The sequence below is a fragment of the Penicillium roqueforti genome (assembly GCF_015533775.1).
Source record: "Penicillium roqueforti strain LCP96 04111 chromosome Unknown scaffold_30, whole genome shotgun sequence".
Classification (NCBI taxonomy): domain Eukaryota; kingdom Fungi; phylum Ascomycota; class Eurotiomycetes; order Eurotiales; family Aspergillaceae; genus Penicillium; species Penicillium roqueforti.
In genome coordinates, this window is record NW_024067594.1 from 214,365 (window position 1) to 239,064 (window position 24,700).

General features: G+C 49.9%; 10 protein-coding genes across 10 annotated transcripts; 8 read left to right on the forward strand and 2 right to left on the reverse strand.

The window, feature by feature from the left end:
* Positions 1-1,055: 1,055 nt before the first annotated feature.
* Positions 1,056-2,869, forward strand: LCP9604111_8240 (kleisin alpha; the record flags this gene model as incomplete). The annotated part of the gene is made up of 2 exons (XM_039076362.1): positions 1,056-1,319; positions 1,373-2,869. The coding sequence occupies 2 exons, from the start codon at positions 1,056-1,058 to the stop codon at positions 2,867-2,869; spliced, it is 1,761 nt and encodes a 586-aa protein (XP_038925819.1).
* An 813-nt stretch (positions 2,870-3,682) lies between these two features.
* On the forward strand, positions 3,683-6,284 carry LCP9604111_8241 (MFS transporter; the record flags this gene model as incomplete). Its single annotated transcript, XM_039076363.1, has 11 exons — positions 3,683-4,101; positions 4,168-4,277; positions 4,335-4,369; positions 4,425-4,669; positions 4,723-4,755; positions 4,807-4,893; positions 4,944-5,353; positions 5,424-5,535; positions 5,631-5,764; positions 5,957-6,029; positions 6,218-6,284. The coding sequence occupies 11 exons, from the start codon at positions 3,683-3,685 to the stop codon at positions 6,282-6,284; spliced, it is 1,725 nt and encodes a 574-aa protein (XP_038925820.1).
* A 2,199-nt stretch (positions 6,285-8,483) lies between these two features.
* On the forward strand, positions 8,484-10,716 carry LCP9604111_8242 (Zn(II)2Cys6 transcription factor domain-containing protein; the record flags this gene model as incomplete). The annotated part of the gene is made up of 3 exons (XM_039076364.1): positions 8,484-8,709; positions 8,771-10,632; positions 10,699-10,716. 3 exons carry the CDS (start codon positions 8,484-8,486, stop codon positions 10,714-10,716), a joined length of 2,106 nt encoding a protein of 701 aa, XP_038925821.1.
* Positions 10,717-11,664: 948 nt separating this feature from the next.
* fmn1 (riboflavin kinase) lies at positions 11,665-12,465 on the forward strand (the record flags this gene model as incomplete). Its single annotated transcript, XM_039076365.1, has 3 exons — positions 11,665-11,775; positions 11,876-12,085; positions 12,163-12,465. The coding sequence occupies 3 exons, from the start codon at positions 11,665-11,667 to the stop codon at positions 12,463-12,465; spliced, it is 624 nt and encodes a 207-aa protein (XP_038925822.1).
* A 388-nt stretch (positions 12,466-12,853) lies between these two features.
* Positions 12,854-14,433, forward strand: LCP9604111_8244 (dienelactone hydrolase; the record flags this gene model as incomplete). Its single annotated transcript, XM_039076366.1, has 3 exons — positions 12,854-13,229; positions 13,337-14,023; positions 14,093-14,433. 3 exons carry the CDS (start codon positions 12,854-12,856, stop codon positions 14,431-14,433), a joined length of 1,404 nt encoding a protein of 467 aa, XP_038925823.1.
* Positions 14,434-15,023: 590 nt separating this feature from the next.
* On the forward strand, positions 15,024-15,560 carry LCP9604111_8245 (cupin domain-containing protein; the record flags this gene model as incomplete). Its single annotated transcript, XM_039076367.1, has 2 exons — positions 15,024-15,317; positions 15,387-15,560. The coding sequence occupies 2 exons, from the start codon at positions 15,024-15,026 to the stop codon at positions 15,558-15,560; spliced, it is 468 nt and encodes a 155-aa protein (XP_038925824.1).
* A 228-nt stretch (positions 15,561-15,788) lies between these two features.
* LCP9604111_8246 (pseudouridine-5'-phosphate glycosidase/carbohydrate kinase family protein) lies at positions 15,789-18,531 on the reverse strand (the record flags this gene model as incomplete). The annotated part of the gene is made up of 7 exons (XM_039076368.1): positions 15,789-17,109; positions 17,181-17,481; positions 17,534-17,764; positions 17,819-17,860; positions 17,916-18,015; positions 18,066-18,274; positions 18,354-18,531. The coding sequence occupies 7 exons, from the start codon at positions 18,529-18,531 to the stop codon at positions 15,789-15,791; spliced, it is 2,382 nt and encodes a 793-aa protein (XP_038925825.1).
* A 312-nt stretch (positions 18,532-18,843) lies between these two features.
* LCP9604111_8247 (dolichyl-diphosphooligosaccharide--protein glycotransferase subunit OST1) lies at positions 18,844-20,473 on the forward strand (the record flags this gene model as incomplete). Its single annotated transcript, XM_039076369.1, has 3 exons — positions 18,844-19,184; positions 19,248-20,289; positions 20,348-20,473. The coding sequence occupies 3 exons, from the start codon at positions 18,844-18,846 to the stop codon at positions 20,471-20,473; spliced, it is 1,509 nt and encodes a 502-aa protein (XP_038925826.1).
* Positions 20,474-20,780: 307 nt separating this feature from the next.
* On the forward strand, positions 20,781-21,635 carry LCP9604111_8248 (uncharacterized protein; the record flags this gene model as incomplete). The annotated part of the gene is made up of 2 exons (XM_039076370.1): positions 20,781-21,545; positions 21,615-21,635. 2 exons carry the CDS (start codon positions 20,781-20,783, stop codon positions 21,633-21,635), a joined length of 786 nt encoding a protein of 261 aa, XP_038925827.1.
* A 242-nt stretch (positions 21,636-21,877) lies between these two features.
* cef1 (putative cell division control protein (Cdc5)) lies at positions 21,878-24,424 on the reverse strand (the record flags this gene model as incomplete). The annotated part of the gene is made up of 4 exons (XM_039076371.1): positions 21,878-23,849; positions 23,900-24,240; positions 24,310-24,343; positions 24,399-24,424. The coding sequence occupies 4 exons, from the start codon at positions 24,422-24,424 to the stop codon at positions 21,878-21,880; spliced, it is 2,373 nt and encodes a 790-aa protein (XP_038925828.1).
* Positions 24,425-24,700: the final 276 nt, after the last annotated feature.

Sequence of the window (24,700 nt, forward strand, 5' to 3'; positions counted from 1 at the left end):
GAAGAAAGTCGCTGTTTGATGCATTATGCAAAGGCAATGAAGGTGTCGCGGACCTTGACATTGCTCATGCTTTGGAGGATGGATAATTAAAGGCGATAAAATATGACGTTAGATATGTTGAGAAGTAGTTTTCATCCCGTTTGGGTAAGAATTGACTATGTTTCGACAATAAACGTTAGATGCGATCTGGCATTCACCCGTGGACACGGGGGCGGCTTAACTAACTGCTGGATTTGCGGAGTCGGCGCAAGTTGGTCGACGACAAACAAGGGACCGACAGAGGACCTGGGACCAAAAACGGGATTTGAAACAGCTTTTTGCTAAAATCAAAACCGCAAAATATTCCCATTCAGAGTACCGAGTCCACTTGGAAGAGGCTAGTTAAGTCCCCATGATGATGCTTTACCCATTGTGGCCTAGCTATCTCGGGTAGGGAGTTTATCCGGATACTATAATAAGACTAGCGCAAGGTATCACGTGTAGGGCAGAGTATACGATGCACTGATTTATACAAGAGTTTTCTGTGGTTTGGTGAGAAACAAAAAGTCCAATTGATATTCTCTTCCATATTTGCCTATTAACGAGGCAAATTTTCGTTCGTAGCAAATTCATTGTTGTGATACGTCGGGGTATGGACTCCGTACAAGTTCCTTTGTGTACCCTCACGTGACCCGACATTCCCAGCCCCCTCGATTACGTCAGCAAAAATCCCGCCCAGGCCATTGCCGCCTGATATTCCCACCGACGCGCATCTTCCGTTCCTCCTTGGTTTCTCAGCCAACTCCAAGATATCCCTCCCGCGCACATACCCTCTCCATCTCCCTCTTCGATGTCTTAATTTCACGCGATCGAGTGATAAACCTTTATCTCTTAGTCACATATCTACCTTTTCATACAATTATCAAGTGCGAATCCTCGCACAAGTCATTGTTTTCCCGGCTTCAGCGCGTCGCCTTTCTACACCTCACCCCCGCGCCGGGCGGGTCTTTTTCGCCTACCGAATTTGGTGACAGATATCTCGCCGTTGTAAAAGATCTCGTTGCGACAAACACACCATGTTCTATTCCGAGACCCTTTTGTCGAAAACCGGGCCGTTGGCTCGCGTTTGGTTGTCGGCTAATATCGAACGCAAACTTTCAAAGTCGCATATCCTGCAATCGGATATTGAGAGCAGTGTCAATGCTATTGTTGATCAGGGTCAAGCCCCTATGGCTCTGCGATTAAGTGGTCAATTGCTGTTGGGTGTGGTTCGAATTTATAGCCGCAAGGCTCGCTACCTCCTCGACGATTGCAATGAAGCTCTGATGAAAATTAAAATGGTACGTATTGTTTTGCATAAATGGGGGTTTGGTTCAATCTAATGATACATCAGGCTTTCCGTCTCACAAACAACAATGATTTGACTTCGACTGTCGTCGCTCCAGGTGGCATTACTCTTCCCGACGTGCTCACTGAATCTGATCTTTTCACCAACCTTGATACGTCTCTGCTTTTCCCTCAAACTCTAGATCTGGAGCCTGCTGGCAAGCGCCCTGGTGGCATGGATTTTGGAAGCCAATTCCTTCCAGACAGTAGCTTCCGCCGCTCTGTTTCTCAGGAACCCGCACGCCTTGAAGACCCTTCCCTTGTTGATCTTAACTTCAGCGACGATGAAGTGCCCCTTGGAAATGACCCGACTATGGAAATTGGTCGAGATGCTCCCGCGCCCCGGCCCGTAGGGGATGATCTGTTCAATGACGCTGGAAAATTCAACGACGACGACGATCTCGGACTGGACCTTGGAGATGATGAGGCTCTCGACAAGATGGACCTTGGCGATGATGTCCACGACAACCTGAACGACCTACTGCCAGATGGTCCCATGGACTTCAACAACGATAACGACTTTGGTGGTGGCGAGACGCCCCGTGCTGCCGAAAACCGATTCGAACGTGACTCCGAAAGCCCCCTTTCCGATGCTGGATCCGATCAGATAAATCAGCTGGAAGAGGAAATTAACCGAGATGTATCCGCAACCCCTGATGCCGTTAGCGCCCACCAGGGTCAACGCACCAAGCGCCAGAAGCTTATGGGACTCGATAAACAAGTTGCGATCTCCAGCTCCAAGATCAAGGACCAGCAAAATGACCGCTCTTCGATTTTGAAGCCCGCATCATTCTTGCCACGCGACCCCGTTCTCCTCACTCTGATGACCAGACAGCAGAATGGCAACTTTGTGTCTAGTGTGTTTGGTGAGGACCGTGGACGCGGATGGGCACCCGAACTGCGCGGCATGCTCTCTTTGGATTCCGTCAAGAAAGCCGGTGAGCTGAAGCGCAAGCGCGATAGTGGTATTTCCGATATGGATGTGGCTGCCGTCGACGTTCCTGCCCTGGATCTTGGTGACGAGGAAGCCATGGTCCCGATTGACGAGGGTATCGCTCTCGATACCACTATGAACCAGCGCTCTGAGATTGAATTCCCTGGAGATGATGAAGATGTATTGCACTTGAATGAGGACGACGATAACAACCAGCCCATGGATGAGCTGGATGATACTATTGCGCACCCCGTGGATACCGAACCGGTTTCAATGGGCACCAAGCACGCTGTGCACATTCTCCGCGAGAAGCTTGGTAGCCCAGCCACCCAGCAGGAGAAGAGCGTTTTGTTCCAGGAGCTCCTTCCCGAGCAGCGGTCCAGCAAGGCCGATGCTACCAAAATGTTCTTCGAAATCTTGGTGTTGGCCACGAAAGATGCTGTCAAGGTTGACCAGGGCGCCAAGTCTATTGGTGGTCCTCTCAAGGTCACTGGAAAGCAGGCACTCTGGGGTTCTTGGGCCGAGGAAAACGCTTCTGGTGCCATGAGTCAGCTCAGCCAGGCTCTTTAGAGAATGTGTCCTCTTGGCCAAAATTCTGGGATCTATTGGCGCATCTTTCTTTTCTTGTACAGCTCAACTTTGGGATGGTTCCGTAATATCTCGATTTGAGATCCGGTGTTTTCTTTGGGAATAGCATTCGGTCGAATGGCTATGAGGAGTTTAGGGTTAGCTTGGAGACAGGACTTTGGTTACTACCTTTTGTTGGTGTTTTTGTTTGGGCACCTGGTCCCTTGGAAGCGACGTTGATGAATTGTTTCTGTTCCGTAGTAGTTTTAGCTCTAGCTTAATTGAACATATCTCTGTCTCAAGCATATCTTGTTCTTGTCTGCAATGTTTTAGACCTACGATCTCGGAGAATTATATACGGAGTACGGAGTAGCTCCGTGCGACATGCACCAACGTTCCCACGTGTTTACGTTCTTGGCATCCGATAACTAATGTCACAGTCAAAACATTGAAAACGATATATGTCTATCTAGTTGTAGAATAGTTGAATTTTCTACAACATTACATACATATGGTTAGAATTACACTTAATCAATGTCCAAGGCGGAATCACTCCCGAGGTCGGCTTCGAGATAGCGGAATTAGGACCCCGTAAACTGATTGATCAGCTCGGAAGTCCCGAGGTTGAATTTGATTTCTAGACGCTAAGGAGAATCCCCTTCATTTTCCCTCGCAAGACAGTGACTCACATTTCCGCTAATCAATACATACACCCAGGTAGCTCCATACCGTTCGATTTGTTTCCTATGACTTCATAGATAACACAAAGACTTACCAGATGATCAAATCTAACAATTGACCGTTTGCCCATTGACCATGTCTCCGCGGTCAAGTACAGACGTGTCGCACCCAGACCCTAGCGAAGAAAAATCCCGCATCGGCCCCGAAAGACCCTCTAGTGGTAAGGGTGCTATCAAATTCGACCGCACCAAATCCGATGATCTGAGTTATGCTGCGATCACCTCCCCGGGTACTCACGAAGAAGGCAGCACACCGCTCCGAAAACTGCGCTCGAGCGCGTCTAGATCAGTTACATCCAAGCCCCTGGAACGCAGCTGGTCATTGAATGACGGCGTCAGCGTTGCCAGCCATGATGTCGACGAGGCTGCGGTGGCGACCGACCATGAATCATATATTGTGGGCTGGGAGGAGAACGATCCTATGAATCCGCGCAATATGAGCAAAGCCCGGAGATGGTTGGTTGTCGTTATTATCTCGATGGGTTCTCTTTGCGTGTGAGTGTACAGCCGGTTAATTCTTGAAATCTCTGCGCCGCATAGAAGCTGACTTACTGCATGTAGGACTTGTGCCTCTTCGATGTATACCACGACATATGACCAGTTGATGAGTGAATTCGGATGCTCGCAGGAAGTTGCGACTCTTGGGTTGTCGTTTTTTATTTGGGGTCTTGGTCCGTGCTGATCTTGTCGTCTTACGCGGGACTATGTGTTGATGTTTTTCGCTTTAGGAATTGGTCCGCTCTTTCTGAGTCCATTATCTGAAGTACGTTTGGGACTTTGGCTGCTAGATATTGCGTTGCTGATCTGAATTCTCTTAGTTCTATGGCCGAAGAAACATCTATCTCGTTTCGTACTCGCTGTTTCTCATCTGGCTTATCCCATGCGCGGTGGCTAAGAATACTGAGACCATGGTTATCGCTCGGTTTTTCACCGGACTTTCAGGCAGTGCCTTTTTGAGTGTTGCTGGAGGCACTGTTGGTGACATGTTTGATCGCCATGAGCTTGCCTTTCCCATGATGCTCTACACTGCGAGTCCATTTGTTGGTCCCGAAGTTGGTCCTCTGTAGGTCGTTCTTTTTGCCTACCCTCTGATCTTAATACTAACATAATCACCAGAGTCGGTGGCTTCATTAATGCATTTACCACATGGTATGTTTTATATTGAATTCTGACAACTATTGAAGCTTATATCACTCGCAGGCGTTGGACGTTTTATGTGCTCTTGATTTGGACGGGAGTGATGCTCGCCTCGATTATATTCTTCGTTCCGGAGACATATCACCCAGTGTATGTATTTCCAGATTCTGGGATAAATCACGACGCTAATAATGTTCTAGACTTTTGAGGCGTAAGGCGCAGAAGCTGCGCCTAGAAACCGGAGACGAGCGATGGAAAGCTCCAATCGAAAAGCTGCAGCGGTCTGTGACCCAGACAGTTCTGCGATCCATGTACCGCCCTGTTCTCCTCTTAACATTGGAGCCAATGTGTCTATGCCTTTGCATTTTCTCGGCCATCCTCTTGGGTATTCTGTACCTCTTCTTTGGTGCTTTCCAGCTAGTCTTCAATGATGTGTATGGGCTAGTAATATGGCAGCGTGGACTGTGTTTCCTCGGTCTGTTTGTCGGAATGGTTATAGCCATTTTGTCAGATCCGATCTGGCGCCAAAATTACATTCGCTTGGAGCGCAATTACAGAAAAACCACTAACTCGCTCGATGACTTCCAGCCGGAGTGGCGACTGCCCCCAGGTAAGTTTGCCAACATAATTGCTCACGCGCCAAGGTCCCAAGAGTATAATGGCTGACTTTCATGGAATAGCGATCCTGGGAGGACCCTTGGTTACTATAGGTCTTTTCATTTTTGCTTGGACAATCTATCCCAATGTCCATTGGATTGCGCCTATTATTGGCAGTGCTGTTTTTGGTGCAGGGTAAGATCAACCTTTCAACCCCACCTAGCCGGGCGACCATCCTTGTCTGCGCATTTTTCGGCCGTGTGATGCTAATTGGATCGTGTTACTGCTAGGACGATCCTAGTCTACTCGGGTATCTTCACATTCCTGGTCGATGCATATCCCACTTTTGCCGCCAGCGCTCTGGCAGCGAACAGCTTCGCTCGGTCATCCTTTGGAGGCATATTTCCGCTATTTGGAATACAAAGTAAGTTTGTCTACACTCTCGTTGTGCTGGGATAAGAATTGGAAGCCCGTGCTTTGCATGAAGCGCATATTTCCAATGCGGTGGATGCGCTGTATTCTGAACAGGCCGACCAGTAGCTCTTCTGCAATGCTTGACAGCTACATTCTTGCCTGCACACAGTTGAGGTAACGATTATGGCTAACGGTTATGCAGTGTACCACAACCTTGGATATCAATGGGCAACTTCCTTGTTAGCGTTCCTAACCCTTGTCATGGTCCCTTTTCCGTACGTGCTGGTTTTGACACACTTGATTTCCTCTTACGCTATACCTATTTCTTCCCCCTGCATTATGAAACCCCAGCAAGTCGCCTCAAGGATGGAAGTTTGACATCCCAGCTTCCTTGTGGCTCTAAAGACAATAACTTAACATGAGTTGATCTGTCTGCCGAACATTGTACTGACATTGATGATAGATACCTATTCTTTCGCCATGGGGCATGGATCCGAAGTAAAAGCAAGTTTGCGAAATCACAGACGTGATTGATGCTGCGGTGCACATATAATAACCCATACATACATTAATCTCAAGCGGGTTGGTCGCTGGCTGCATGGCTATTTCGCGAGGACACAGGTCTACCCTCGGCGCCATTGCATCTCAACAGTTTACCAACCGGTCTTGAACACCGTGCGCCAAGGAGATGAACACGGCATCCATGACCAGATGTTGGGAACCCCTTGGGCTGAGACGTTTGGCTACTGGGGATGTCAGGACATAACGCTTTGAGCTGCTGTACCGTCTGCAGTGTAAAAGCCAATGCATAAAATCATAGTTAATAATACGCATGATCGGCAAGGATATGCTCTATATCCTAGCTCTATTTGATTCCATATAAGCATCTTGCATATTCGATCTAGCCGTTCTTAATCTCAAGCAGACCTATAGCTTTTCATACTATGTACTAGCGGGGTTTATATACACACTAGGGGTAAATAGATCCCACCCACGCCAAGAATAGAAACTAGGCGGACCTGGTCCAGGCTTTAATTCTCCGACGGGACCCCCAGTCTGCCAGTCCAGTTGCGAAGCATACGAGGGTCATGTGGTCTTGAAATTCATGCACCGGCAATCATCCCCAACCAACTTACCCCTGGCGGCAAGCAGACATGACAATCCCTCCTTTAAAAGTACAGTCATAGCTGAGCGGTATAACTGTCGCGATCCTTCTAGCCTCGGCAGAGCGCATCCAGTCTGCCTCGGAACAAAACGGAATCGGAGCGTGCTGCCGAGAACTGTGGAAAGTCTGGACCGGGTTTCTCGGGATCGATTCAGCTTGACAGAAAAAAATAATGACTCAAATTGGATATACTTGCATTGAACGTTGGGTAATTTAGAAGCTAACAAGGCACAGAGTATACAATCGAATTAGGCACGTGCCGCGGGGCTACTAATTGTCTAGGTCATCTGGTATGCGCTGAACCCGATCTGGTATTGGATTGTAGTTCAACCAATCAGAGCCTGTGGATGCACTTAAATTACAGGTTGTTTCTGGTAATGTTATGAAAGCCGTAATACTTGGCATAGTCAAATACATAACTAATAATGCCTCCAGTGACCGTCGCCCTGAACGTCAGCATGTGAATGTATGATGTACATATTAGAGCCCTTTGGTTCTTATAGAACCCTATACTCGCAGGATTTCTGATCAGAGATAATCCTTCAATTAAGACACGCCCAACGTGAGATTAGGTTGGGTAGCAAAAAAAAAAAAAAACAAAAATTAATCAGGTAAAATAGTGGCTGTTTTTTACGGAGTACATACTCTAAGTATAGTCTTGCGCCTTTTTAGTAGGGAAATATAGTGCTAAAATTCTAAAAGCCATTGTGAAATAAATATATAAAAAATACACAAAAAAGGATTAAAAAAAAGGATTCCATCGCTCAAGCGAGTCTCAGTTAGTCCTCTACAAGTCCTTTACAATTGGACTGTGTCGTGTTAGAGTCCTGTTGCTTAGACAATAGTCACGGGAACACTCCGATCGAGAGCCCTTCTTAGAATCATCCGCTTCTTCTTCAACCCTCCGCGCGAATAATATTTGCATTGCCTCTCGACCTTCTTCCTTTTGAGCTTCTCGACCGGCCTCGCATCGGCACGGCTCTCGTGTTTGGAGAGAAATTCACACCTTCCCCGCAACCGAACGAAGCCGTCCACTCCACTCCAGCCCCGAACCATTGCGGTATTTTTCTGCTGTTAGCTTTGCGCCAGTTTCTCCCTATCTACCCACCACATTGAAACCCTTCAATGTGTCAGATCATCGTACATCCGTCGCTTCTCCAGTCGATTGTCCCCCGTTACACCCGTGACTCGACTCGCCGTGATTCCGGTGCCGACTCCCCACCAACTGTAGTCGCAAACGCGCGATTATAGGAACCAAGGACCGGAGATCTCTCCAACCTTCGAGAGGTGATTTGGGTGGATTTCAAGAACCTACACGGACGATTAGGACTTTGCGATCGTTTCCTTTTCCCACTCACAAGCTGGGCTGAATATTGTGCACGTGGATCCGCTCGCCCGCCGGAAACGAAGCGCTCATGGTATCATTGGCATTGTCGCCACCACGCTCTGTTTCTTTAGATCAACAAAAGAAGGCACGGAAGGTGGCCTACTGGATCTGAAACACCGATCTCCCTCACTTTTGTGGACGCGTCCATAGATCACCGTTCTCGGGGTACATGCCGAAATGAATATGGAAGCTAAGAACGGCTCCCCGGGTCCTGCAGGGGACTACAGTGGAGATCGGGACTCTGCCGATATCACAGAACACGAGCAAATGGACATAAAGCCCAAAACTAATGGCGATAGCAAAGCGGATCGCAAAGCAGCGAATGCCAAGGATCCCTCCCGACCGCGACGAAAGAAGGCTCGGCGAGCTTGCTTTGCATGCCAACGAGCTCATTTGACTTGCGGTATGATGATAGACTGATCCCTGCCCTTGTTAGCGATCTGACTAATATATATCGGGTTTAGGCGACGAACGACCGTGTCAACGTTGCATCAAACGTGGTCTTCAAGATGCTTGCCATGATGGTGTTCGCAAGAAGGCCAAGTATCTCCATGACGCTCCTGATGGGGCATTGATGCCAGCTGTTAGTACCACCAGCAGCAACAGCACCAATCTTTACAACAACACGCTCCGCAATAATATGCCTATATCTAGAAATGGCGCAAATGCTGTCAACTCCAACCAGCAACTCAGCCAACAACACACTCATCAACACAATAACCAAACAACCAGTACTACGAGCAACAACTTTTACCCTACGCCTCAGACGCAGACAGCATCCTACAATCCCTACCAAGAATCTTCCATGAGCCAAAGCCCTTTTACCACGCAATCACCCGTTTCACCTACTTTCAATATGAAGAGCAGCACCAATGGTCGAAATCCAAGTCTTTCATCAACTGTGAACCAGCAGGCTACTCCAAGTACTGCTCTTTCTGGGGATACAAGTCAGTCTCAAAATCCTTTTGCAGGGCCATTTTTTGATCCCAGTGATCCAGCTCTCTTCAACTTCGATTTATCGAGTATGAACTTCGAAAATCGATACGGTGCTCTGGAATTCGGCATGCTTGGGCACATGGCCACCGGCGCGGCCGGTGACTCTCCTACTGATTCTGCAGGACAGCGAGGGTCGATCGGCCGCAGTGGCTCGGCCCAGTTCTCCACACCAGCTCCCGGTTTCGGAGAAAGCCCGGGGAATCAACCTTTCATGTTTGGCGATCCTCTCCTAAACGAATGGTCGACCGCACCCTCGGGCCAACATGTGAATGTCGGCGGTGTGTATGGCCAAAATGCCATGCTTTCCGAACACATGAAACAAAACGCACCACATGCATTTGCGATCGAAAGTGCGCCAACAAACTTCACTAGTCCTGGCTCAGCCCCAAGCCCGAACATTACAACGGCTGCATTCGAGGACGGCACATTTAACAATATCGCTTCTGCTCCCAAGTCCAACAGCCTGGTGCCGAATGGACAACGCCAGGTGACGTCAGCATCAATACTGAAGCATCCAAATCTGCATGTTGGTTCTAAAAGACGCCACCGCAATCCTTCCTCAATATACGAAAGCGTGAAGGAGCCCTATGCTTACACAAGTGGCTTCCACAACCTCACTGCTTTCATCCAGCGTCGCTTTTCGCCGCAAAAGACCGTGCGAATTGCTAAAGCGCTTGCGTCTATTCGACCCTCTTTTATCGCAACTACTAAAACCCTTAATCGCGATGATCTCATCTTCATGGAAAAATGCTTCCAGCGAACTCTCTGGGAGTACGAGGACTTCATCAATGCATGCGGAACGCCGACCATCGTCTGCCGACGCACCGGCGAAATCGCCGCCGTAGGCAAGGAATTCAGCATCCTAACCGGATGGAAGAAAGACGTGCTTCTAGGAAAAGATAAAAACCTCAACGTCAACACCGGTTCGGGCGTACCCCAATCCGGGACAACGTCACGCGGGAGTTTCACACCGCGCGGCTCCACATTAGAGTATGCCAACACTGGACGCCCCCAACCGGTATTCTTGGCCGAACTCCTCGACGATGACAGCGTTGTCGAGTTCTACGAAGACTTTGCGCGTCTGGCATTCGGCGATTCTCGTGGTAGTGTCATGACTCGGTGCAAGCTGCTCAAATATAAGACCAAGGAGGACATGGATGTTTCACAATCTGATGATAATGCAAAGTGGAACAACCACCTCCGCAAGAGTGGCATTGCTGGCGAGGCCGGCATGAACCAGCTCGGTCTCAAGGACGGAAAAGTCGAATGCGCGTACTGCTGGACAGTGAAACGCGATGTGTTCGATATCCCGATGCTCATTGTGATGAATGTGAGTTTCTAATTAATATCACACGACCTTTTGAAGTTGATTACATGCTAATTCGCTATCTTCCAGTTCTTGCCATGCATTTGATTTTGTTTCCTGCTCTTGTTTCAGATTACCTTTTCATACCCTCGGCAAGGCCTGACATCAGGCCTGTCTTCTTTTCTTCTGCTGTTCTACTCAGTACATATTTCCTGATTCTGGGATTGTATGATTCCTTTCGGACTTGATTTCTTTTGGACCACTGGCCGACAGGGTCTTCTCATGTTCTATGTTCTCGTATATAAGTTATGCTTCTTGGATTCCTGGAATCAATTCCAGGATTGTCGATATGCTTTCTTGTTTTATTTGTGGCGCTCAAAAGGGACAATGGGACAAAAGCTGGGACGGGATAGTTACTGTATGAGCATAATGCCATGATATTGAGTGGGGTCACTTCTGACCTCGTTGAGTCCTGAACCATCCATGGATCTAAATTTAAATAAGTTGACGATGAAGCAGATGATAAAGTAGTTATTTGACAAAAGTGACTTAATTTTGCTAGTGTAGGTATATATATACTGTCTTGCTACTCCGGAACGGTACTAATAGCATTGTATGTGACGATCTGAAACGATCTGAGGACATGAGAGACGGGAATGTACTTGGGTTGAAGTGTTGAAGTAATTAGTCTAATGTAGTAGAAATATATATCTACTCCCTATGTATGTACTTGATTTCCTCTGCCACTTCTTGGCGTTCCCTTTCCGTTTTAGTGCTTGCCGCTTTTTGCGAGATTACATGTGGTTTAATGCCTGATACCCCAGGCGCCTCAATTATGTACGCAATGCATCCTTATCGCGATAACCCCCACCAGGGCTGGTCGCATTCAGACACACTCAACGCCAGCATCACGCCAAACCATTGCTAAATCACACAATCAGTATACGCCAAACAAAACAAACTTATTAGCAGATTTGTCTGCGCCAATATACACGCTTCACCACATCCCAAGCCTGACCCGTATCCACACAACCTCAACCTCAACCGCCAGCGCTGATGGGCTCCAAGCTGCGCGACCGGGTAGCCGGCCCCGATACCCCGGAACCTCCTTATCCTGTGCGACTGTCAGGGCCAGTGATCAAGGGATTTGGCCGCGGGAGCAAAGACGTACGTCCATGACTCTGCGGACTCAACCTCGGTGCTATAATCGCGCAGCGCAACACGCACAATGAACTTACCGCTGACTCGCTCTCCCGGATGACTACAGCTCGGAATTCCCACCGCCAATATCCCCGCCGACGACCTGTCCGAGAAGCACCCCGAGCTGACAAGCGGCGTCTACTTCGGCGTTGTAGCACTCGACCCGAAAACATACAAACATGAAATAGTCGAGGGCAGCACATCTACTGCGGTGGTTTTGCCGGCTGTGTTGAGTATCGGATATAACCCTTTCTATAAAAATACCGTGCGATCTGTGGTACGTGATATACAATAAACTAGACGAAATGCGCTCGTATTTTTGGGGTATCGGACTAACGTGGTTGTCCACTTTAGGAAATCCATATCATGCCCGCTCTCACGGAACCATCGCCCACCGCTGCGGGGCACGAGGGCCATACTAAGTTCCATCGCTTGCCGGATTTCTACAAAACGCGACTCAACCTGCTGATTCTGGGTTATATTCGGCCTGAGTTTGATTATGTCTCGCTGGAGGCGTTGGTGGAGGATATTCGGGTGGATTGTGAGGTTGCGCGGGAGAGTCTGCTGCGCGACGCTTACAAGAGCTATCTTGTTGACAGCGGTAAAACATCCGAGAAAGTCAGCGAGGATCGTCGGTGGTTGGTGAGCTTTGATTAAGTGGGGTCAGATATATCATGCCATTGGGGGTTGGCGAGATGAGTATCCTTCATTGCGATTATTTTCCCTATAGCGCAGATCATTTCGCTGTATAGACATAGAAGAAGGATCTTTTTGTTGACGTGTCATTTCTAGATTCTATTAGATGCTTTTTCCAAGCATGAAGATGTGCAGCCCTACCATATCTTATCGTGGTATGCAACATCAACGACGTCACCCAAGAAACCCTAAGCATTGGCATCCATTTTCTCGTCTTGACACATGTAATACCAAGAACTCCAACCCGAGCTTCCCGAAACGAAGCAGAAACTTCCATATATAAAAGGACTATATGTCTTCCTAAACTCCCAATATAAATACAGCTCATCTAATCAACCACATTCAGACTATGGTCAACGTATTCCAACGCCTCACTCGACGCCGAGCCCAAAGCTCCAGCAGTAACCCACCAGACCTAGACGCAGACACCACGGGCCCCAATTCCGCAGCATCCCATCCGCACGGAATACGCCGGACAGTGAGCACGAGCTCCGGCACACGCAGCTGGCGATATGAAGAGCCATCTTCCCGACACCTCATCCTGATCTCCGACACCGTGGAGTTCGATACCCATCTAGTCCACCTCTTTCAGGCGGAAGGATTCGATGTGATCTATATCCCGTTCCTCGGCAGCGGGAATGTAGAGAGAGATATGAAAGCGCTGAAGAATGCGGTGCACGAGAAAGAAGACGAACTCGAGAATGGAGAGCGGTATGCGATAGTTGGTACGTCTTCTATTATAATTTCTTGTCTATTTCTATATATGCTTTGTTATTCGAAGCAGAAACCTCAGCCCTGCAAGATATAGCAAAACCCAACTAACCAACCCCAGCATATCACCGACCTGCCTACCTCCTCCTAGCCTTACACCACATAGTATACAGCAACACAAACCCATTCCCACACCTGTGTGCCTTGATAGCCTACTACCCCCTCTCCTCAACCGACCAATTCACCTACAAGGAAAAAGAAAACTGCTCGCCACCAGGCTGCTCAGACACAGCTGCAATCTTCGGCCCAGCCGCCAAGTCAACATACCTCCCAATCCAAATCCACATTCCAGGCCCACGAGTCCAGCCCTGCGCGCTGTGGCCATGGATCGAGCTCAGCACCTCCGAAGGCGACGTCACCTACAAGAAAAAACACCGATGCTACGTGTACACGTACCCGGAGTCCAAAGCCGGGTTCGCGGAGCGGGAAGTTGCCGAGGAGAAAGAAGGCGAAATGGATGTGGAATTGAACGCAGATGACGAGATCAGCTCGCAATTGGCGTGGAGTCGCACGCTAGGGTGTCTGCGCCGCTCGTTCAATGTTGGGAGCCAATGGGCTGTTATCGATATCGAGACTGTCTGGGAAGAATACTGGGACCGTGTGCTGGGGGAGATGGAGATGCGGAAAAAACATCAGCATTCTAGTGCTGAGCCGGCGGTGGGGATGTTGACCGGTCATGGTCATTATGGCGAGATGGGGTGTCCTGCTGGTGAGGTCTTTGTGAAGTGTATTCCTACTCAGGCTGGGGGTGAGTTTTTCTTTTCCTCTTTTATTTCCTACGATCTGGTTCGGGAATTTACTGATATGTATATTACAGGCTCTGATATCGCAAGCCTGCGGGATTTCTTCGCTCATGTGTATATTCCTGCTGGGCCGGTTGATCAGCAAATCCGCCTGCTTTCACGCACTGTAGGTGTGGATCGTATCGTGGATGAGATGTTGTTCTCCTGTCGGCATACTGCTGAGATTCCATGGCTGCTACCTGGTGTTTCGCCGACGGGGCGAGATATCCAGGTCATTATCGTTGTAGTGGCATCCTTCAATGCTGGTCAGATAACACGCCAGAATCTTTATTGGGACCAGGCTGGTGTGCTAGTGCAGGTTGGATTGTTGGATCCGGGACTTGTGCCGTCATCAAAATCCGGCGAAGGATATTGAGCGTTGGGTAGTGTTTTAGCACTAGGTGTCTCTGTCTTGTAATGACTGCATAATGATTAATAGGGACTATCAAAACGATATACTTATCGGGAGTGGAGTTTTCGTATTCAAATGCGCTTCGAGAGGAGCCAAGTGTCGTGATCCTCAACGGACATGTGGCCGCGCTGACGAGGATAAGCCCCTCGAAGCTTTTGCGGGCGAGACAGTTCGCATAGTATTTTGGGAACGTAGGGCTAACCTTATGAGTCACTTCATCAATGTCCATGATATATGTTGCCCATACGTAATGTTCAGCTCGCAATAATTCCGGGCTAAGGTTCAACTGGAAGGATGTGAAAGTATTCTGATGCCTCCAACTGGTGCATCTATCTGCATGTTTCAGCTGGATTGCTTTGCTTATTAACCTTGTCTCAGATCTACATCGTATCACCACGTCACCGAGATGTGATTTGCTAAGGAGAGGGGAGAGAAGCATGCAGACGCCTATCAATACCACAACTGACTAATCGAGGGGATAGGGAAACAAATGTATATTTGACTTCACCGTCTCCTTTCTTTTAACCCAAGCACATCTCTACTCTCTAGATAGCATGGCGAAAAATCTTTCAGCACAAGAGATTATCAAGACCTTGAATCTCTCCCCACATCCAGAAAAAGGGTACTACGTCGAGACCTTCCGCGACCGCCATTCATCAAACACTCGCTCGCACAGCACCTGTATTTATTATCTTCTCGAGGGAGAAAGTGGCCTCTCGCAATGGCACCGTGTTCTCGATGGCACCGAGGTATGGCACTACTACGCTGGCGCCCCTATGCAACTATCACTATCCTGGGATGATGGGAAACCCACCCGGGACATGATTCTGGGCATTGATTTTGCAAAGGTGAGTTATTTCTTTATATATATGGTCGCGTGTTTCTCCACTTGGCAATGCTTAATTCCTATGATATAGGGCGAACGGCCACAGGCTATCGTTGAGCGTGGAGAGTGGCAGCATGCGAGGAGTCTAGGTGATTGGACACTCGTGGGGTGTACGGTGGCGCCGGCCTTCTTATTCGAGTCGTTTGAGATGGCTGAAATGGGATGGGAACCTCGCTCGGCCACTGAAGGCGAGGTCCACGACTAACTAATGTGTACTTAATGAACATGGCAATGATTTTATACGTCTTAACAGCACATCCCTTTTTTACATCCTGCAATCGGTTAATTCATAAAGTCTTTGTTAAACGATATCTGTCTAAACGATTAATTTCTTTTTATAGATCTAGGCCAAGCACCGCTGAGCAAGCTAGTGCCTCGAGTTGACTTCCGATCCAGGCAATTAACGTCATTAGTACGGGGTCACAGCTACCTATTACAGTCCCAATAAGCCCCGCAGCTCACCCAATTCCTTACTCACACCTCCAGCGCTAGCCAATGTTTTCCGGCTCGCCTCCTGAGCAATAGAAATGACATCCTCCACGCGCACAGAAGGATCCTTGGCTAAGCCAGCCACCACAACACCTAGCAGCGTATCACCCGCCGCGTTGACACTGACAATGTCCTTGGCATCTAGAATAGTATTAGGCGAGAACAGACGCATGTAAACACCACCGAAAGGCAAGTCCGGTCCCCACGCGCGAGAAAGAATATACGGCGCAGACTCCGGATCCGTAAGACGGGGATCACCAGGCGGCAGAAGCTGAGTGAGGAGAGAACCCGCACCACCGAGCTTAGTAACGATACAAGGAATGAAAGGAAGCAGCTGAACAGTCTGCTGCGGAATGCCCTCGTCAACGAGAGACAGCGAAGTGAGCGCAATGAGTTGCTGGCGCGAGCCCGTCGGAGACATATTCATCGAGTTAATGAGATGCCACCATTCCGCGGACTCGAAAAGAGATGCTTCCCGCGCAGCATTAAACATAGCCGTCAGCTCGAGGCGGTTCGGACACGCAAGACTGATAGCATTATTTGGCACGATCTGGTTGGGACCGATAGTCGCGCCGGCGCTGTTTGCGCCGGTGCCGAATAGACGTCGGGATTTGGCTGTTGAAACGGGCTCGAAGGCTACGCGGGCGCCGTGTTTGCGTGCTACAGCACTCCATTTGGCCATCACGTCGGGCCGCCAGTTGGCGTCGACGACGACCCAGTTTGGCTTTGTGCGTTCGAGGAGAGGTTCCCAGAAGCCGTCAAAGTCGAGTTCGGATTCGGGGAGCTCGACGATGCCCATGTCGGCCATGGCTATCAGGAGGTCTTTTTTGGTGTCGTTGATTGCGATGTATTGGGCTGTGCGGGTGCTTGCTGTCGCTGCGAGGACTTGGATGCCTGCGGTGCTGAGGCCTTCTTTTTCAAGGGTTGAGAGTGCAGCGCGGCCGCTGAGATCGTCTGCGACGACGCTACAGAAGATGACATCGCTGCCGACGTAGCTGGCGGCAATGGCAACGTTGTGGCCAACGCCGCCTAGGCTTTGTCCGATAATTGCTGGGTTGGAGGTATGTGGTACTGGTGCAACCTGTGTGAGTTCGTCTCCGAATGGAGTGTAGTCGCAGGACAAGTCGATGGCTAGCGAGCCGGCAACCACGACATCTGCCTTTAGAGTTGGTGTAATAGGTGCCTCGGTGGCTGGTTCGGGGAAATCTTCAACTTGCGAGGCAACTTGACTTGGAAAAGCTACACCTGGGATTGATGGCATGTGTCTATAGGGATAGAGATCGAAGAACTTAGCATTGGTTGAATCTCGTATCTCGTATCTAGAAACAAAACTCACCGAGACCCTGTTCCTAGGTCAGCTTGTTCAAGCTTGGCAAGTTCCACAGCTACTAAAGTTGCACGCTTGACATTAGACTCAATCAAGGCCCGGTTGGCGACTACGCTCTTTCCACCGCTTAGTTCCTTGATCTTAGCAAGCACAAATGGCGTGTTGTCACTGCCGTGGTAACCCTCTACATGGGAAAGGCGGATAGCTTCTTCAATCACAATATCCATCTCGGCTTTGGGGATTGAGTGCTCCAGAGGGACGGGGTTGGCAAAGTGGATGCCGGAGGATACTGGAAGCTTTGATTGCGCATCTGGAGATTCCGTCAACGAGGCTGTAGCTTTCAACACATGGGGTAAACTTACAAACTATGGCAGCAGCTTCAGCTTCATTTTGAATGACCCGGGGACTGCGAATGCCGCTCTCTCGGGTAAAGAAAGCTGGGAAATCAACGGCACCATCCCGGCCATCAGCGAATGTACCCACGCAGACACCTTCGGTCTCGAGGTATTCGAGCGTTCGAGGGATGTCTAAGAAGCTCTTGCACCCAGAGCTAATCACCGTTACCGGGGTACGTCCAAGTTCAGTAAGATCGGCTATAATCATTTGTCAATAATGGGGATACTTGTTTTGCTTCACGGTTCTCTTACCAGAGATATCCATTGAGCTTTCTGCTCCGCGATGCACACCACCTAGGGCAAGTCAGATGGACTTCTTTTTCGATTGAGCTTTGATCACTGAGTTTACCTAGTCCACCGGTACCAAAGATCTTGATGCCAGCTAGTTCTGACAGGATCATAGTGCCCGAGATTGTAGTACCGCCGTGCATTTTCTTACCAACCATGCCCTAATATATATCAGTTCCAGTTCTCTGAGCCATTGCAACAGCTAACTCACTAAGCCACAGATATATCCGAGATCCCTACGAGACACTTTCAGAGCGCTCTTCTCTTGAGCTGTCGAGGCCAGCTCGATAAGCTCTTCCGTACTCAGACCAACCTTGGCAACGCCACCAAGGATTCCTATAGTTGCAGGCACTCCACCATTGGCTCTCACAACCGACTCTAACAATGCGGCGAGAGCAATGTTATCAGGATAAGGGAAACCTACAGCTGATTAGAGTCTTGGCTTCCCCGCTTTTGGGCGAAGCTCTTCAATCCCAGGAATGAACGCAGAAAGACTCACCGTGTGTATAGATTGTCGTCTCAAGAGCGACGACTGGTTTACCTGTAGCAATTGCATCACGCACCTCGTCTGACACCTTAAAGAACCTGCTCTGGGCAAGGCCATGGTAGCGACGAGCTGATAACAGTTGGGTTCCCCTCAAACAGCCGGACCTTAAAGCAGCTCGAGAGGCAAACATCGTGTGTGACAACATGATGATATATGAAAATAAGTTTCAGCTGTGCCTCCAGCCAATCTCAACCTGCAAGTCAAGTAGATCAAGTATGCAAGAAGTAAAGATGCGAGATGAGGAGAAGCTTCGATCAGCTAGGCCCTTATCAGCGATAAGCCGGAGTGCGCGATGTGGCCGCTTCGGCGACCCTAGTATACAATGGGGACCACGTATCATCAGCTGCGCAAGCTTTCCAAGGTTCACCGACCAGACACAATCACATCTTGGATTATTGAACCCTTTGAACCTCGGAGAAATTGTGTCCTCCAGGTACTCAGAATGAGGTTTTTCACCGCCACGGTGCTCGGGCTGCTCGCGCCCAGCCTGTGCGCTGCAACCAACCTTACCACGCCTAGTCGATTGGATCTTCCGTCCGGCTTCAAGCCCCCGCAGGTTTTCAAAAACATAAATTTGGTTCGCAATACCAATCTGGAAAAGAGCTATGTGCGGGAAACGATCAATGTTGTTGTGGAGAATGTCGACAAGCAGCCCCAGAACGACTACTACATCCCCTTCCCTGCCGAAGTGTTTGACCGTGTTGGAGGCTTCGAAGTGAGGGATAAGAAAGCCCCCGAGAAGGGACGCTTTGATGTGGACTATACCGAAGCTGTACCATCTGAGTTAGTATCAATTGGGAGGTCAATGGCCATGTCAGGGGCCTATTAAACTAACAATTGAAACAGCGGCAACCAGTATTTCGTCGTTCACCTTCCCGAGCCTCTGGCCCCGAAGTCGCAGATTACCCTTGGAATCTCGTACTCAGTGCTTTCCTCTCTCAGCCCACTTCCTGCCACCATTGGACAGGCGGACAAGCAATTCCTCACCTACTCCTTCTCCGCCTACATGCCATCCGCCTACACGACGGTTACACAGAAAACCAAGTTGAAGTTCCCCAGCAACAATGTGCCGGATTATACACCCACGGAGGGTCTCAAGTCCGGCTCGGACCCCGAGCGCAAAGGCACCACATACACCTACGGCCCGTATGACACGGCCGAGGTGGCCCCGGGCACTGAGCACCCCATTACCGTTCGCTATGAGTTCACTAAGCCCGTCATCACGGTAAACCTTTTAGAGCGTGACTTGGAAGTCTCGCACTGGGGCGGCAATCTCGCAACCGAGGAACGGTACTGGCTGCGCAACAACGGCTCGGAGCTGACCAACCAGTTCTCGCGTGTCCAGTGGACCTTCACCTCCTACCAGAAAGCGCCTACTTCGGCGCTTCGTGAGCTAACATATCCGCTTCTGCCTGGCTCTGTCGATCCTTACTTCATTGACGATATCGGCAATGTCTCGACCAGCCGCTATCGTCCGAGTGTTGGTAAGAGCGCCGGTAATTTGGAGCTGAAGCCCCGCTACCCTATCTTCGGAGGCTGGAACTACAGCTTCCGTATTGGGTGGAACAATGACCTTGCTTCGTTCCTGCGCCGTGCCGCGGGTGTCGACTCCGACTCCTATGTCCTCAAGGTCCCCCTCATTGAAGGACCTAAGATGGCTGAGGGCATCCAGTATGAGCGTGTGGTTGTGCGTGTTGTGCTCCCTGAGGGTGCTCACAATGTTCGCTTTGAGCTTCTTGAGGGGACCAACAGTAATGGTCTTCCTGGCGCCAAGCACATTTACGCTCACTTGAACACTCTCAAGACCTACATGGATACTCTGGGCCGGACCACCTTGACCCTGGAGGTTGACAGTCTGACTGACGAAGCGCGCGACTCCAAGTTCGTGGTATGTACTAATCGTATTGTCACTTGTTCATCTCGCAATTATGCTAATTCGCCATTAGGTTACGTACGATCACTCCATGGTCGATGCCCTGCGCAAGCCTCTCACCATCTTTGCGGGCTTGCTTACAGTCTTTGTCGCTGCCTGGGGCATTGGAAAGATCGATATCAGCATCAAGAAGCGATGAGCTGTGAGAAATGGGTCTATATCAATATCATTTTGTCACTTTTCTATAGTTATGTCCAAGAGGGATCTCACCGACTTGTATGTTTACAATGTGCGCTTCCTATCCACCTTCCTTCCAGGTCCATGTAATTTTCCAGTCTGTGTCGCTCTTTCCTCTAGACGTGCCTTCCTATTTGGGTAGACACCACCAGACCGTACACGTAAACAAACCTTCATATCTCCATTGGGGTATTTCCTTTTCTACTCTTCCATTCCATCATTCCTCGTTCCTCTTCACTCAATCTCTGCGCATATCATCGTCTTCGGCTATGCTTCATTTCAAGCAATCGCCGGACAAACCTCGTCCACCTCCTGTCGGTAACAACACCACCTCGGAACCCCCATCCTTGACAGCTATGCATGATTCCCCCAACCCCCTCGGTCCAGTGGTGGTGTTTATCGCCCGAGCCTCAAACCTGAAGGATCACAACTACCCAAATGCAGAAATGAACAGCAACCAAATGCACGAATACCTGCGCTCACTGCTTGTAATCACCCTCGCCGAGCACCGTAAACAGTTCGGTTTCCTGGGCGTCCGTCCTCACAAGATGCAGACCATCATCCAGCCCGCCCACAGCCGGATCCGATCCAACGGCCGAGTCAGCAAGTATCTGGGAATGGCTCTCGAAGAAGCCCGCACATGCAAGACTGAGTGCATCTTCGTCATATACGGCTGGGATGGCTGGACAACTGACAAAATGAATATCATTGAGCTATGCGAGAAGTTCCACGATGTCCCTTTTTACTTCCACGTTTATGCGAACCGTGGCACGCCTCGTGAGTTCTACGAGGTCAATGCCCACAAGGTCAACGCGTGCCTCAGACAGAGGGTTAATGCGGATGATCCGACGGTTGTTGGGGATGGTTCGACGGCGCTCTACATTCGCATCCTGGAGACCCTACCTCCCTTGGAACTTGGCAATTCTCACCCTGATCTTTCGGTGGTGGAAAAGGATGCTCTTTCCAAGTACGATAAGCGGTTCGCTGGAGTTTACGAGAATCAAGCGGATGCTCCAAAGCCTGGCGTGACATCGGTAAGTTCGAATAGTAATGCTGGGGTTGGTGCTTTACTAATGAATCTTTTTTTGTGGCTTCATATAAAGATCTATGAAGCATGGCATTGATTCACGGAATCGAGACCACAGAGGCCCCAGCCTTCAAATATTCGGACACTATCAACCAAGGAAGCAGCTAAATCAATGCAAAATCTTTATCAAACTGTTCATGGCATACTATAACTTGGATAACTCGGTGATATCTTCCAGAAAATGACCGCGTACGGTTCGTCAAATTAGACTGAGGTAGTAATTGTACAGAAGAGCAAGATATTGTAGTCATGACGCAGAAAAAAAAAGAAGTAAACTACCTAGTGCCATCCATTGACCGTACCCGTCCCGGCAAGAAGTTCATCAAGCTCATCTTTTCGGCTCTTGTACAAATCTTGAGCCTCTCGCTCACGCCGCATAACAAATGACACTGCTTCCCGGAGTCTCTCAAGTCGCCGGACCACAGCCGACTCCTCAGATATCTGGAGTGTACGGAAAGCGTCCAGCTCATTTATAGCGGCGGGCAAAGCAGCACCAGCCTCCAAGATCTTCGACCGCAGCGTCTTAGCCCGCTTCTGGTATCCGCCGTAGTGCAAAGACAGCTTCTTCTCGAGCTTGTTTCCGCGCTCGGCAGTATCAAAGAGGGAAGTTTGAACAGTATCAAAGGCCGCGATCATGCGTTGTTCTTCTTGGAAGGGATCCTGCTCGTCATCCTCGTAGTTCTCAAGGCCAGGCAGAGACTTGGCGCGTGCTGACGACCAGCCGTCGTCGAATTTCTCTTGCCATTCGGACAGCTGTGCTTCGGTGGAAGCAATCTCAGCGGCAATAGAAGCTCGTGCTGCGTCCAAGAAACGGTCGTCCAATTGGCTTAACTTTGGTGCTTGGCCTTGAATCTGCGCGTCGGGGACGGGGAATTTGCGAGAGTCATGTGCGATCAAAATGGCGGCTTCGTTGGCAATCAGGCCTTCGATGGTGCCGGTGACCTGGGACGCACGTTGCAGCAAAGCGTTAATATCGAGAACAGCGGGACGAGGCAGGCCTCGCTGGTAAACTTGTGATTGACGCTTGAATTCAGCCTTGGCGGCCTTCTCCCGTGCCTCTTTGTTACGCTGATCACGCTCGGCCGCATCTTCTTCGCTGATCTCCATAGATGTGGTGGGCTCAGCGGATTCGGATGGAACCTCTAATTCCCACTCGGCTTGTTTGGGCTTGGGGAGCGAGGCCAGCTTGCTGCGCACCTGTTGGCGAGTGAGATTCTCGTACATTTTAATGTCTCGGGGTGTGCTGCCAATGAGCTGGGCACCCTGTTCTTCCCGGTTCAGAGCTAAATGGTCACGTGGGGTGCGCAATGGCGTGGCACCGGCCCCAATACCACCGGGCATAGGTGTCGCACCCATGCCATTCGCCTGGCGGAATGGCGTGGCCATGGGGTTGGGAGTGACGATCGCTTGCCGCCGAGGAGCAATGCCATCAAATCCAGTTGATGAACTGCCCTCATGGAGAGGTGTGTTATCCCCTCCCAGGAGGGAAGACTGAGTTTCAGTCAAAGCTCGAATGTTCTTGATTTCGTTAGCGATGCGATCTTCCTCCGGCGCAGCTCGGGGGGTTCTGATAGGAGTTCCTCCAACGATAGTCGAGTAATTTCCAATAAGCCCCCGAGTGCCTGTTTCATCGGCGGTCATTTGACTAGCTTTATCCCCAGCCATTCCCATCTTGATGATATCTTGCATTTCGCTTTCGCTGACCTGCGGTGCTGGCAAGTTCAAACCCCGTCGCTTGCTGCTCTGTTCGGCCTCGCGAATCTTCTGCATTTGGCCGGCTCGTGCAGCTGCAGCAGAGGCGGCCATAGTGCCGCTTTTATCGTTCTTGCGCTTCTTCCGTTCCGCATCGTCGTCCTGGTCTCCCTTTCTCTTATTTGCGAGTTGCTGCTTCCGGGGATCGAACGCTTCTCGTTGGCGTTCATTCTGGTCTTTCTCCTCGAGTGTATCGTAGAATCCAGGAGCAGCTGGCTTTTCGAATGGAATGTCTGCATTGTAATCCATCTGACCGGGCTTCCGCGTGACAACCTTGACGTTAATACCGGCATGCTTGAGTTCGCGACGCTTTTGGAGAACGGCCAGTCGACGTGACTCTTCTAATTGACGCTCTCGGGCCTTTCGTTTGGCCTTTTTACCCTGTGTGTTAGCGAGACGAGCACGCGCTTCGCTCAGCATTTCTTTCTCATCTTCATCCAGGTCGATAGTATCGGGACGGGCAGGCTTAGACTCTGGGTCGGGATCGAGTTCACCGGGTCTAAAAGGTATCAGCAACACGAACACAGAGCTTTAGGAAAACCAACGTACCGCAGGCGACGGACATCGTCCGCACTGGGGGCAGCGCTCTCCTCGCCAGGTCCTCCGAGACCGAGCTCGTCATTCTCGCGAGATTCAGCTTCATCCAACAGCTTTTGGTAGCGTTCAAGACATTGTGTGGCAGTGCGCCCGACGATGGGAGCAATAGTGCGCCATTGAGTGGGCATCAGCTTTGCAAGGTGGAGCAGTTTCTCGTCCTCTTCCCGCGACCACTCGACCTTGCGAATGCCCGGATCCAACCATTCAATCCATCGCGCCTTGCATTGCTTTGGGGTTTTCCGTGCGAGCAGGGAGGAGACTCGAGCCCATTGGTTGAGACCATATTTGGATACCTGCGATTGAGTTAGTTTTTGCTCATAAAACGTAGGCTAGAGAGGTTCCTAGTGAGTTATATCACGTACAGCTGCCCGAAGCACTTCATCCTCAATATTGGTCCTAAGAGTATATTAGCGACGAGAACTGGAGGGCGAGTTCCAACGGTGGCACTTACCAGACACCTCCTTTGACGACAGGCATGGCGTGCGATCGCGCTAAGCGCAGTGTCAAACTTTCGAAAAGCGATAGTAAAAGATCAAGCGTGCCACCAGAAGGATGGAAAATGACGACCACTGGCACTAGGGAGTTCACGCGCCGTAAGTGATGGCAGCGTGAAGCGGAAGAAAAGCGAGTTCTCATCCAAGCGCGGTAAACGTGGTAACCGCGATCACCGCCCCCGCGCGTGCTGAGATAAGCAGATCCAGAATTTTTTTGGACCGGAAAAAAAGATAAGCCAATATTTTCATACTATCAACG